At 63.1% G+C, this 14,027-nt stretch overlaps 1 protein-coding gene across 6 annotated transcripts in view; it reads left to right on the top strand.

Moving 5' to 3' along the window:
- Positions 1-10,591, top strand: part of RXRA (retinoid X receptor alpha) — a 99,917-nt gene extending 89,326 nt beyond the window's left edge. For all 6 annotated transcript variants that reach the window (XM_022578273.2, XM_022578278.2, XM_089913954.1 and 3 more), the window contains 4 exons: positions 1,429-1,561; positions 3,127-3,218; positions 4,955-5,060; positions 6,660-10,591. In XM_022578273.2, the coding sequence (XP_022433981.1) occupies positions 1,429-1,561; positions 3,127-3,218; positions 4,955-5,060; positions 6,660-6,807 (479 nt within the window). In that variant the 3' untranslated portion in view covers positions 6,808-10,591. The remainder of the gene's footprint in view (positions 1-1,428; positions 1,562-3,126; positions 3,219-4,954; positions 5,061-6,659) is intronic.
- The last annotated feature ends 3,436 nt before the right edge of the window (positions 10,592-14,027 follow it).

Below are 14,027 nucleotides of genomic sequence, written 5' to 3'. Positions count from 1 at the left end.
TTGGAGTCCCGACAAGGCAGCCGCCCGCCCTCCAGGCCGTTCTCTCATCTGGAAAGTGGGCATGACGGCCTTGCCGCGTGGAAGCCGGTTTCTGCTGGGACACTGGGGTCCTTGGCGCAAAGCTCCTGCCAGAGAGACAGTAGGGACGGGCCAGCTGGGAGGTGCTGGGCGGGAGCCCCGCCCCACCGGTCCATACGTGCGCACTGGGCCCTGCGGTGTGCACCTGCTGACCTGCGTGCTCCGGGCCTGTGCTGGGGGCCACAGGAGCATCGGGCCAGCCCAGCGCCTGCTGGGCCCACTCTTGGGGCAGGAGGACAGGTGGCAGCAGGGTCAGAGGTAGGAAGGGGCTGGGTGGGCCTCAGTGGGGGATGGGAGGGAGAGAGGCAGAGTGATCGCAGAGTGGCAGGTAGGGCAGGCGCTGGGGGGCTGGTCTGGCCCCTCGCAGAGCTCTGGTCCTTGGCCCTGGTGTTTGGCCAGCGGGGTGTCCCTCGCGCTGAACCTGGGGGCGGGGAGAGCCCGTGCCCAAAGGAGTTTTCACTCTGGGGCACAAAACCCAACACCCAGAGCCGTCAGACCCGTAGGGATTGGGGAAGTCTGGGACCAGGGGTTGGAGGGCATTCTGATTCACTGACCAGGCAGCCCCTTCCTCTCCCTGGGCCTCAATTTTCCTCTGCATAATAAACGGGGCCAATACTTGCTTTGTAGGGTTGAATCAGGATTCAATGGGATGATTCTTGTGATACTGGCAGCCACCAGCCCAGAACCTTCAGGGCACTCAGGAGTGGTGGCTGTGACGGTCACTGGTGACAGTCTTGTGGGATGATTCATGCTGTTCAGTTTATAGGGTCATCGAAACACTTGCTCACAGAATCGTTTCCATCCCTCTTTGTAGCCCTTGCACCTACTCTGGGTGCGCCAGGGCCTCATGTAGACAGAGCGGTGAGTTGGCCTTTGGCTCTAAACACGCCTTGTTTCAGCTCAATAATTTACTGTTTTGTGGCATCCACAAAATGTCAGTCTCTGGGAGTTTGCCGTGGGGGGCCAGACTGGCGGCAGCTGCTCCGGGGCCGCCTGGAGAGGGTCCTGGGAGCTCCCTTGTGCTCCGTGGCACAAGTGTCTGGCACTTGCAGAGAGAGACTTCCCTGGCACCCTAGTTGGGGAGCCTGGGTTAAACTACGCTACAGGACATGCTCTGTGCAGGACTTCTCGGGGCCTTTACTGCACGCACTGTAGAGGCATCCCCCAAACGTCCATGCTTGGGAACTTCCTTTCTGTGGAACGGTCATGGGCTCGGGGTTTCATGGAGCCCACTTTGGGAACCGTGGCTTGGGAGGGTGAGAGCTGCCTCTGGGGGGCCCAACGGGGGTCGGGGGCAGGGCGGCCCGGGGGTCTGGAGACAGCAGTGACCGTGTGTTCTCCCCGCCGCAGGCTGGAACGAGCTGCTCATCGCCTCCTTCTCCCACCGCTCCATAGCCGTGAAGGACGGCATCCTCCTGGCCACCGGGCTGCACGTCCACCGCAATAGCGCCCACAGCGCGGGGGTGGGCGCCATCTTTGACAGGTGGGGGCCCAGCCCAGCCCACGGCCGTGACCTGCTTGGCCTTTGTCCTGTTCACGAGGGTTGTACTTGCGGAGATACAGAGATGTGCAAGGACTGAGGTTAAAATCCCTCCGGGGACACCCGACAGCTGCAGCTGACGTTTTTGGTTTACTTTTCTCCAAGTATGTTTTCAAGTCCTGCCCATGGGAAGGAAAGCTGCCCTATTTTTAATGCAAAGGGAGACTGTGCCGTAGATGCTGTTCCGTGGCACTGTCATGTCGGATGCGGCGGAGACTCTTACGAGCTGAGACTAAAAGCATCGCAGCGCCTGTGAGCCCGCGCGCACCCTGTCCCCGGGTGCCCGGCTGCATCTCAGCGCTGCTTCTGGCGTGTCCCCGGTGGAGACACCGCTCTCTGCCCCTCGGCACACAGCCAGGGGGCCAGTGCTGGGCGGTGGGCAGGGGGCTCCGTTCAAGTGCCTCCAGAATCATGGCCCACCTGTGCTGCACCAGGCAGGGCGGACAGGAGCTACTCATTCCTGTCTCTGGGCCTTGCCTAAGAGCCCGGAGGACCTGGGGACCTGGGGACCTGGGTGTCAGCTCAGCCAGCCAGAGTGGGAAGGGCTGGGGAGGGGCGTCCCAGGGTCCCTCGGGTGTGGGGGGCGTGGTACAGGAGTGGTGAGTGGGAAGGAGCGAGTGGCAGGGCGTGGGGGGTGGGAATGGTGGTGGGAGGGGTCCCAGGCGAGCCCCCGAGTACAGGAGCCTTGAAGTTAGAGGGGAGCAGCAGAAGCCCCTCCTGTAGCCCCCTGGGGATAAATGTGGGAGCCCTGCTGCCCCGTGGGACAGCTCAGGGAGAACAGAGGGGCACCACGTACTGTGGGCAAGCACTGGTTTAGACAGTGTAGGGATGTGTCTTTGCCACAGGACGTTTCAGGGCCTTTAACGAGCTCGTGTACAGAAGTGCCACCAAAAGGGGCTGTGGAGCGCGGGGTTTATTGCCCACAGACGGCTTCTTTGGAGAGCACGTCCCTCTGGGGGCATGTTTAGAAGTGCAGCCTCAGTCACGCACCCAGCTGACAGTTCTGTGGTTCCAGCTGCTAGAGAGGTGACGGTGATGGGAATGTAATAAGTGGCCGGTGTCGGGAAGTGGAACGGAGCCTGCTCCGGCTGCAAGGAAGGAGCCAGGAAGCCCAGGAGCTGGGGAAGTGCCTTCCCGTGGGCGGACTCCGGGGAGCGGCAGGAATGCGGCGCTCAGGCCGCCGTGTCTGGTCTGCATCCCCGTGGGGACGTGTGGCGGTGGGCTTTGCCCTGGACGTGCGGGGCCTTGGCTCGCCCCGGCTGTCACGAGGTTCCTCCTTAGTCTCTGGCCCCCCAGGATAAAATCCCATTCGCAGACCTTCTTGAGGAAGAGGCATGGCGCCCCCGGGGCGGGGTGGGACAGGCTGGGCAGCTCCCCCGGTCTCCTGGCTCTTCTCAGCTGCCCTCCAGGCCCACAGCGGGCCTCCCGAGCGCTTTGGGGTTCCTGGCGGGTCCTGTGAGGGTCGTGGTCTGACTTGGGACGTCGGCATTTGCCTGCTTCCCCCGCAGGGTGCTGACGGAGCTGGTGTCCAAGATGCGGGACATGCAGATGGACAAGACGGAGCTGGGCTGCCTGCGCGCCATCGTCCTCTTCAACCCCGGTACTGCCTTCCTGCCACTTCACCTGCTGTCCAGGCCCGGGTGTCAGCCCACCTGTGGGACTAGAGTCCCCGGGCTCTCAGCCCAGCCCCACTGCTCACGGGCGCTGCAGCGTCGGCGACCTGCCCCTTCTCCGAGCCTCGGTGTCTCTCTTACGATGGGGGCACAGCCATGCCACCTTCTTCCCAAGGCCCTCGTGAAGGTCGGGCAAGGCTTGCGCAGCCGAGCTCATCCTCTGCGGTTTGGTGAGGCCTCTGGCCGGGCCTTTGGGCGCTGTGTCCAAAGCGAGGCCCCACTCGCACCGGCATCCTGGGCTCCAGAGGAGACGGCCTCTTCGCGCGCTTCTGCTGCCGGAGTTCTGGAGCCCGCATGTTTTGGGGGGTGGACGGGGACACCGGGGGCAGGTTTGGGGCTGCTGAGGGTTTCTAGGGGGAGGTGCAGGGAGCTGACCAGGCGGTGGGAGGATGGGACGGCCCTAGGGGTCACGGGCCCTGACTCCTTGCCCTCCACCGGCTCCAGTGCTGAGGGCCGGGCTGGGGTGGAGATGGAGTCCGCTCGTGGGGGACAGCCCGTTGCCAGGGACGTGTGTTCCCCAGCTTTGTGCTCGAGCCCGTGACCCTGCCGGCATGGGAGGCTGAGCCACGTGTCTCGGCCCTGCCTGGCGGGATCCCCATTGAAGTCGTGCGTGGCTTGGCTCCTGGCTCTGGTTCACCTGTTGGGGCCCAGGCGTGGGGTTGCTGGGGACAGAAGGGAGATGTCCAGAGCTGGCAGAGCCCCAGGGCCTGGGGGAGCCCAGTTGCAGCGGAGCCTGGCATGTTCCCAAGGTGCCCAGGACCCCGAGCCACCATGGCATTCACACTGGACCGCAGTGCTCCTACTGGGACATCAGCCAGCCAGGGCAGGGCCGGTGTGGGACCCCCTGGTCTGGGACTCACGGGCCAACCGACAGCAGTCCTGTTCCATGGCTGAGCCCCCGGAGGCTGCGTCAGCTTCAAACCAGCAGCAGGGAGGCTCTAGCCTCTGCCCCCTGAGCCACTAGGATGGACCATGCCTGGCTGGGGCCAGACTCAGGGCTGTGTGAGCCCAAATCCAGACGCCCAGTGGTGACTGCTGTCCGGGGGCAGTGGGGAGAGAGAGAGGCTCGTCCACTGTCAGCTTGCTGGGTGACTTCAGGAGATAAAGAAGCACAGGGGCTTATTAGCAAAGCTTTGACCGGCCGGGGGGCTCTCAGTGCCTCAGAGAGAGGCCTGTGACAGCTCACGAAGATGAGCCGGGGCGGCCCGTGCTTCTAAGCCTCACCCCTGGGCCCTGGGGGTTTTGGCGACCCTGGTCCCGGGTATCTCCGTCCACAGGCAGAGCCTTCCAGACTGGGCCCCTGCCGCCAGGGTCCCAGGGCTCAGGATGGCTTCAGGGCCCCCCATAGCGTGGGTCTGGCTCTTTCAGGTACAAGAGGGTTTGGAGCCTTCATCTGGCTCCAAGGGGCTGAGACCCAACGCAGCAGAGGCCTCTGGAGTCCACCCGGTTTCCCTGGTAACCAGGAGCCGCCCCGGGGGCAGGCCCATCCCACTGTACAGATGGGGCTGAATGGCAGGAGGTCAGGGGACTGGCCCAAGGTCAAGTGGCCAGCAAGCAAGCGGCAGGGCCAGGGCTCGAGCAGCCTCGTCTGAGTCGGGGCTCTCGGTCCCTGGGGCAGGTTCCCCGGGCAGGGCTCTTACCTGCGGCCCCTGCTCCCTCACAGACTCCAAGGGGCTCTCAAACCCGGCCGAGGTGGAGGCGCTTCGCGAGAAGGTCTACGCGTCCCTGGAGGCGTACTGCAAACACAAGTACCCCGAGCAGCCAGGAAGGTGAGCCTCGGCCCAGCCTCTGCCTGGACGGACCTCGGGGTTTCTTTGCAGACCCCCTGCCCAGGGCAGGACCCCGCCACCAGCCCTTCAGACACTCTTGTGAATTAGAAGGCGACACCCTGCCTTCACCCAGGGCAGTGGGGGATTGAGGCGCTCTCCCGGCCTCAGTGGGCACGCTCTCACGCTTCCTTGTAGCCCCACCAAAAAGATGGGCCCAGCGCGGGCACACAGTAGGTGCTTGTCGCTGTAAAGCACGTGAACGAAGTCAGTGCTTTCCTCCGCCTGCCAAAGGGAACCGCTAGAGGTAGGGGCCTGGCGTGCTCACCCCTAGCAGGGAAGGACGCCAGCACATAGTAGGTGGTTTATAAGCGTATGCAGAGTAGATGGCCGTGGTCTGCAGACCTGCCCGTCTCTCCTGGCCGACTGTGGGCCCCGGAAGGGCTGGAATTGTCTCCTTTCTGGGTCCACAGTGCCAGGCGTGCCGTGGGTGTCCAGGGGAAGGGGAAGCATCAGTGGTTTCACAGCATTCCAAATCTGTTGTCCTGATTCTACCCCCTCCCTCTCCCGCTGGCCGCCCCGCCGACTGGCACACACGGGCCACACAGGGTTAACTGTCTTGCTCAGCCTCATCTGGTTTGGTTTAGAGTGAAACTTCCCGGAGGAGGATGAGAGGAGGGGTGGCAGGCCCGCCTGTTTTTCCTGGCTTCCCGCCCTAGCCCATCTCGCCAGCTCAGCAGAAAACAGCTCGTTCTCTGGCCCTGTTCCAGCCTCTAAGCTGCGTTTCTGCCTTTAAAACGCGGGTAGTGTTGCAGCCAAGCACGGGGCTTTTCCCCCTGAAATACAGACACTGTTAATAATTAATGAGGCCCTGGGGCCCCTGGAGGGGCATGTGGAGAGACCAGGCAGCACGTGGGATGGGGACGGCATGGGGGACAGATGTGGATGTCACTGGAGGGGCATGTGGCCCCGTCACCCCCCCACGGCAACTGTCCTTGGCAGCCGGGCCACTAAGCCTGGCGTCCCTTTTCCAAGAGGCTCCCAAAGTCTTCCTGTGTTCCTCCCCCACCCAGCGTCCTCCCCAGAAACTCCCCAGGGGGTGGGCACGGCCCGCGGAGCCTCCTTCTCTCCCACCCGCCCTGTCTGGGCATCAGGTGCCTCTGGCCGAGCTCTTTCTGGGGAAGGTGGGCGCTGGCATGGGGCCCCCTGGAGGCTGGTCCTTGCTGAGAAGGGCTTGTTGGTGCTCAGACCTGCTCCCAGCTCAGGAGCGGCTTCACCTTTGGCGCCCCCCAGGGGCATTGCTGGTACTCAGATCTCTTCTCGTAGCCCTTCTTCCTGTTTAAAATCCTACCGTGGCTCCCTCTTGCACTGGAGAAAGCTCACGTGTCGTAGCTTCCCCACGAAACCCCGTTCAGCCTGCCCCAGCCCGGCCACTGTCTCGCCACTGGACCTTCATCCTGGATCTCCACCCTGGGGGTCTCCTGCCGTGGCAGCCTCAGGGGGATGGGGCAGTGAGCCTGGTCCCTTCCCCAGGGGGCCGCCGGGCGCCAGGACGGAGGGTGGGAGGGCCCGCCCGCCCCTCACGCGGCTCCTGTCCCTCAGGTTTGCAAAGCTGCTGCTTCGTCTGCCGGCCCTGCGCTCCATCGGCCTCAAGTGCCTGGAACACCTCTTCTTCTTCAAACTCATCGGGGACACGCCCATCGACACCTTCCTCATGGAGATGCTGGAAGCCCCGCACCAAATGACTTAGGCCCGTGGCCGTTCTTCGCACCCACTGGTCCGGCCGCTCCGCCCGGCTGCCAGCAGCTCTTCTCAGCCGAGCCTGCCCCGCCCCTCCTCTGCCTGGATGTTTGGACTTGGGGGCGTGGCCTGTCACTGCTAAGCCTGAGATGTGCTGCCACCCTCGTTATTTTCAGTACTACTCGACTGGACCGGGCAGTGGCCATGCTGGTGTGGCAGCCGGAGTGGCAGGAACTGGTGTGAGCCCCGGGGGAGCCCGGGCGGCTCACGGGGTCTCAGGCCCCCGCCCCCGGAGCTATAGCGGTCAGAGGGTGGCTTTGTTCCGTCACTGTTTTGTTGTCGCGAGGTCCTCTGTTTGCAGGGATCCCTCTGTCTCCTGTGTGTGCTGGCAACCTGCCAGCCCGGCCTCACCCACAATTGGGAGGAGGGAACAGGTGGGGGGGGGTTGGCATTTCATTGCAAAAGACTCCACCTGCCCCCTGGGAAGACGGGAGGGGCTCTGGGGCAAGCAGCCTTGTCTCCCCTCAGAATGAAGGGTGAGCAACCCCTGTTTCCAAAGATGACTTTCAACTTTGTCCCCGAGCCAGTCAGAACAGAAGCTGACCTCTGTGCAGGGTTTTGGGGCCACCTCAAGGCTGCAGGGACTGGAGTCACCTGCCCACCCCACCCCACCTCATTTCTCTCTTTGCATCGTCCTGGTTTCAGCTTCTTGTCCCACATGGTCCTGTCCAGCCCTGGGTAACCAACCCCCACCCCACCCCCAAATCTTGCAGTCTGTGCCCAGGGCCAAGGCTGACCCCAGTCCCCAGTCCTGGAGGGCTAGCCTGGTCTCTGGCCCTCCTGGAAGCACTGGAGGGCCATGCCGACCTGGGCTCTGCTGACCTCTCAAGGGCAGAGGTCATCACCAAGGAGGCCCACAGGGACGGGAGGAGAGGAGAGTCACTTTCCCCAGAGGGTCCTTGGGCAGCTGTGCACGTTGAAGGAGGGATTTGTGGGCGCATGGCTCGGGGCAGGGGGCAGATGGTCCATTCTGGAACGCTCTGGGTAGAGAGGCCCCTTCGCTGGCTGTTCTGTCCAGAGGACTCTTGGGGTCAGGAACCGTTGAGTGCCAGCACCCTTGGGCCGGGGCTGGATGCCCCTCGGGGACAGCCAGCCCGGCTGTTGTCTTGGCCGGCTGATGGAGCCCTTTGTGGGAGCTCCATCAACACCTGCTCTGGTTGAGGGCACCCCACCCAGCCCTGCACCCACCCCTGAACCTTTCACCCAACCCAGGCAGGCAGGCCCTCTGCCCCTGGGGTGGGGGCGGGGTCAGGGTCTCTCAGGTTGAACTGGCCTCTTTTGCACTGTAATGCCCTCCCGTTGGTCTGAGTACTTTCCATTTGCATGCCTCATACTCCATGGACCCAGCATTTGTCAGTCGGGGGGGCCTGAACCGGGCCGGGGGGCTGGGGGGCCGGGGGTAGGGGTTGGGGAGGAGAGTCCTGTCTTCTCAGCCCATGAAGGGGATGCTCTGTGGTGCCTGTCTTCTTCCCGCCGCTCCCCACCAGAGAGGCCCCAGAGCGGGGGTGGGCATGGGGGCTGTGGATGCCCTCCCCCCGAGTCTGTTTCCCCGGGTGCTGCAAGGGTGCCCCTGGGGCTGGAAGGGGAGATGCCGGCCTCCAGGCCTCTAGGGAGGAGGGGGTCCATTCTTTGCCCTCCAGGGTTTGGCCCGAGCTAAGCGTGAGGCACCTGGACAGAAGATGTGGAAGCTTCCATAAACACGTCCTTTCTCTGGCACCCCACCCCGCCCTTAACGTGGTGGCCCAGGCGAGGCGTCCCCTGCCACACAGGCACCCCCAGCCCCGTCCACCATCTGAGGCAGAGATGGGGCGAGCCCACGCCTGCCTAGTTGTCCCTCTTCCCAGACTCTCCCTGCAAGTCTTGGCAGCCTTTGGGGCACGCTTGTGTCAGGCAGAGGGACGCCGGCACCCTCAGGGGCCTCCCTCTGGGACCCCCTCCCCCTGGGAACGTGGACCACCCCGCGGCCCGCCACCCTGGTGCCTTCTGCAGCCAGATGCACCCTGTCCACGCCCAGCCGCCTCCCGCTGCCCTGGACCCCTCGGGAACGTGGTGGCTCCAGTGGGAAAAATCCAGGATGGGGCGCTTTGCTGGGGGCCGGCCTCGTGGGCTGGCTGCCCGTAAAGCACTGAGGTCCCCAGGCCACCCCCTCCCAAAGCCGGAAACTCCCTGGCCCCTCGCCGCTCAGCCTCCCGTGGTCCCGCCGGCACGGCAGCATCTCGGGCTCTTGGGGGCTGCCCTTTCATCTTCTCCTCGGTCCGCTGTCGTCGATGTTGTCATGCAGTGCTGTTTGAAAGATGATGGTGGGGAAACGGCACATTGCTCAGTAGAGAGGTAGGATTTTTATTTAACCAGACCTTCAGTAGTATTACCAATCTGGTTCAACTAAGGTGATTTTTTGTAATTATTATTATTATTATTATTATTTTGGTGGGACAATCTTTAATTTTCTAAAGATAGCACTAACATCAGCTCATTAGCCATCCTGTGCACGTCCCCTCCCTGCTCGGACATCAGATGGGCCTCCCGAGGCCGAGGAGTGAAGACGACCACGCCCCGGGTTTGGAAGGTGTTGGCAAAGCCAGACTCCGGCTCGTCCCCCGTCAGGCGTCTCCTTGGAAGCTGGCCTGCCCGGGGACGTCCGCCCAGATGACTCCCGGGTCAGCCCCTGGCCCTCTCGTCCCCCGGGGGGGGGGGGGGGGGCGGAAGACGGCGCCACACTCGCCGTGTTCCGGAAGGATTCGGGCTGGCAGGCCGGTGGCCAGTGCCGGAGACCATGCCGAGCTTCCTCCACCGGCTGGAACGTGCAGCCAGTGGGTAATGAGCTGATGTCGTCCCCATCACAGAATTCGGTCCCTGCCCACGCAGGTGTGTGGTGTACAATGTACATGCTGTACAGAGACGCTGTGTGCACAGACCTGCTTGCCATCCACACACACGTACCAGTTACCAGCGTTTTCTGTTTATTTTTAATCAAGACTTTCCTCCCCCCCCAACCCCCCGTTTTCCTACAGATTTGCTTCATGTAAGCAAGTACGTAAGGACCCCTCCTTTGGTGAAATCCGGGTTCGAATGGATATCTCGTGGCAAGGAGATGCATCTATTTTAAGATGCTTTGGAGCAAACAGGTTTAGCCGTTCCCAGTCCTTAGAATGCCTTAGCCGGGATGCGTAGCTCACACTTAGAGAGGATGACAAATACATACAGAGAAAAGAGATGTCTAAAGCATCGGGAAAGGTAGAAAAAAATCTATTTTTGTACAAATGTAATTTTATCCCTCATGTATACTTGGAGGATGTGGCGGGGAGGGGGGGACTTGTTTTGTTTCTGCTTCTAGAGATTGAGGCGAAAGCTTTCTGAGTCAACGTTGGCACGCAAGGTGGAGCGGAGGAGGGAGCTCTCGGGACGGGGCACGGGCTTCAGACGAAACCGCTGCACATAGATGTTTTCTTTCTGGGGCAGAAAGGTGGGCCTGAAACTTTCAAGGGTTTTCTTCCCCTTTCGAGTAATTTTTAAGCCTTGCTCTGTTCTGTCCCTGCTGCCAGCTGGCCTTCCCGAGACTCTGTGACTGTGAAATTACTTCCCCACGTGATTGTTCTCGAAAACTTCGCGGCCGCAGGTGCCGGGGATGCACGAACAATGGTGTTAGAATTGTGGAAAAGAGAAACTCAAAGCCAAACGTGAGAGGAGAAACAAACAAAACATGAGTGTTTAAAAATACATCCCCATTCAGTTTGCCTTTGTGCTGATGGGGTTTTCCTGTCGGTCTGGAAGTCAGCCACGCCGGGGGCTTCTGGCCGCCCTGGACGGGGAGGGCCTGCCGGCCTCGCCCTGACCTGGGCCGGGTCCACACCAGGTGCCCCAACTGCACCCCGGACGGCGGTGTTGGCCTGTCCAGGATGGTGAGACTGCGCCCTGGGCCCCCCCGGGCCCTTTCTCCTCCTGGGTCTGCTCTGATCACAGAGCTCCGGGAGCCTGCCTCTGGGTCTGGGCCCCGTCCAGAGGCCTCCCGAGAGGGCTGCCCTCAGCGTCTGAGGGGCCAGGTGTGGGCCGAGCCCAGCCCCGGTGTCCACACTGGCTTGAACGGGCGGGAGGTTCACACACAGCCACAGAATGAGTGACATCATGGAACTGCCCCATTAGGGAGCAGGTAGCGACGCCCCTTCTCCCTCTCGTCCCCATGCTGTCCGGGGGCTGGGCTGGGCCTGGCCGCAGTTTGGTGATGGTCCCCGAACCCTCTCGTGCACCTCCAGCCAGCAGGTACCCTCCAGGGAGCCCCGGGGGTGTCCTGGAGCTGGGAACCCTGAGGGCCAGAGTCCCGCCCGGTGGCGCCGGACACATGGTACCGAGGGCAAAGGTGGCTTCCGGCAGGAGGGCATGAATCTCACCACGAGGCCTGTGGCCCAAGAGGCAGGGGCTCCCCTGGTAACCCCCCCAAGATGTGCTCGTGCACATACAGTATACATGGGGACACGCGCATTCACACCCATACAAACGCTCGTACGCACATGCACACACACCACCTCACAAACTCAGCGGCTCCCGTCCCTACCAGGGCTGCAGGCTGTGCCAGTGGGACTCTGGAAGCGCAGGGTGCTGAGGCCTTGCCGCCGAGACCCGCTGCCAGGTCTGCTGCTGCTTGGGAGGGCCTCCCCAGAGTGAGGGCGTGGCCTTGCCCACCGGAGTTCAGCCTGGACCTCCTGGAAGGGGCGGGCACAGGGAGACAGCCTCCCACCGCCTCCGGGCCTTGCTGGGACCGGCCGGCTCTGGTTTCCTGTCATAAAAGCTCAAATAATACCAGCCGTGGGGGCCTCATCTTGGTCTGAAAAGTGGGTCAGCCCTGGGGGGCCTGGAGAATTGGAGGGTTGCCACCCACTGAGGGCCCCTTGCCCTGCCTTCCACATGCCCAGGCCCACTGGCTACCCTGGCCCAGCTCTGGGCCCGGCCTCCACGGGTGGATCCTGCAGGGGTGTCTTGGGCAGGGTGCGGGGGCACAGGCGTAAGTGGGCCCTGAGGAGGAATGGCTGCAATGGCTGCAGGGCGAGGAGGGGCCACGGGGGTCTCGGGGGAAGAGCAGGGAGAGGCGGGTTCCCAGGCCGAGCAGGGCAGTGACCGAGGACCTATCCAGGGCCAGCATCCCCCAAACGTCCAGGACAGAGGCTCCAGGGAGCACACCTGGGCTGACGTCACCCCGGAGGGACAGCAGCAGAGGGGCTGGTAGGCGGAGGGGCCGAGAGGTGGGTGAGTCCGGGTGGGCAGGGCTCCGACACCCGGCTTCTTGAGGAGAGCTGTGCCCCTGGCGAGCCTCCAGTCAAGCGGAGACCCAGGCTGCCTACGGGCATCGCTTGGCAACCTGGCTTCTGGCCCCTCTGCTGCCTCCAGTTGCCATGGTGACTCCTGCCCAGGGCGGTCCCCCTGGACCAGAGATGCTGGGCTTGATAAGTTTATCACCAGCAGGATCAGGTGGTGACAGGATGAGTCAGCAGGGCTTGGGGGTTGTAACCTGAGAGGTGAGATTTGGGTGGGGGGTTTTGGGATGGAACCGTGCTGAGCTCCCTTGGATAACAGGTTCTGGGCTGGGTGCCGGAGCCCAGTGACAGGAAAGGGCTGGCCCTGCCGTCAGCAAGCAGGCGGTGTGATTGGAGAAAGGGCATGTGTAGGAAATGGGGGGGGCACCCTGGGAAGGTGGGGTGAGCCCCCCAGTGAGGCCTCGATGTCCAGCAGAGGATGCAGAGGGCAGAAGAGTAGGTGTCATCACGGGGCCCGAGGGCTGCCGTACCCGGAGTGACGAGAACCCTGCAGAGATGGTCAGGGGAGTTGAGACCTCAGGCAGGAAGTGACCGGAATGTGGAGGGTTAGGCAGAGGGGCCTTGTCACGATTTCAGTCCTGAGCCCCTGCTACCCACACAGAATCCCATCTGCCCCCAAACACGGGGGCTGCCCTGCAGTAGTGAGTCGTCCCCAGCCAGGACGAGGAGAGGCTGCTGCCCTACTACGTGCCAGTGTGGCTGAGGGTCCACGCGGGGAACGGCCAGCCTGCTGCCTCTGGACTTCCCATCCGTCCTGTCCCTAGGGGAGGCGTCCCGACTGCCGGTGACCTCGAGGACTCAGTGTCAGAGTGGACTGGCCATTTCAAACCCCCCGACCCCACCCAGCCGCAGAAGCCTTCTACATGGATGCCCGGAGAACCCACAGGAGGCTGGGAGGGGGCTGCAGCCTCGGGGCAGCCTCCCTGATGCAGACAGAGCCCCTGGGAGGAGTTCTGAGTCGGGCAACGGGGCCCAGAGGCAGGACCAGCCCAGCCCCCCACCTCTGTTATGAGGGACCCCTGTAGAAGGGTGCGCTGGGTGCCTCGGAACAGAAGCTTCGGGGCCAAGCTGCCCCAGGTGCGAGGCGGCACTGCCCCCTGCTGGAAATGCTGGGGCAAAGCCCACCCTGGTCCTTCCGGTCCCTTGTCCCTCTCATCCCTGCAGCCCGCGCTGCAGTGGGTCCCGATGCCCTACACATAGAATCACCAGGAGCCTCGCGGAATCCTGATGCCCAGGCCGCCTCCCCCAAGCTGGTCACATCGGAAGGTTGGGGTGGGAGAAGCGAGGGCGGCACGGGTGCTTAGTAGGGATGCCCAGCAGGGCCTACTGTGCGCTCAGCCTGGGCCGGGAGGTGGGGCAGGCCGGGTCCCGCCCTCTCTGGGCCTCAGTTTCCGCGTCCCCACCACGAGGACAGACGCCTCCACCTCCCAGAGCCGTTGTGATGAGGTGTACAAGACCTTGGTCATCCAGAAAATGCTCTGAAGTCGCCACTTCCTGTGTCACTTCCGTGCGAAGGGACTGTTGCACAGAGGCGCAGACCTGGCAGGGGCGGGGGCTGGAGCCCTCGAAGCTTTGGCCTGGGGCCACATCTGGAGGAGGCCAGGGCTACGGGCCCAGTTCCAGGCGGGGGGACCAGGAAGGTCACCACCATCGTGTCCTTGAAGGTGAAAATCCAAGGGCAGGTCAGAGCTGCCCGGGTGGGTGGCCAAGCCCTGGGCATTTGGGAATTCCGGGGAGGGGAGTTTGTGCAGTCATTCATGGATGACACTTACCAGGCCCAAGCCCCACCCTGAGGGGCTTTCTACCCCACTAGGGTCCCTGGGTCTGAATCCAGGAGTGCCCGGACATCCCTATCCCACCCCCC

Source organism: Delphinapterus leucas, chromosome 6, assembly GCF_059928025.1.
Source record: "Delphinapterus leucas isolate spDelLeu-1000000601 "Yukka" chromosome 6, BTC_Dleu_Yukka2, whole genome shotgun sequence".
Classification (NCBI taxonomy): Eukaryota; Metazoa; Chordata; class Mammalia; order Artiodactyla; family Monodontidae; genus Delphinapterus; species Delphinapterus leucas.
This window is presented reverse-complemented; position numbering and strand designations above follow the sequence as displayed.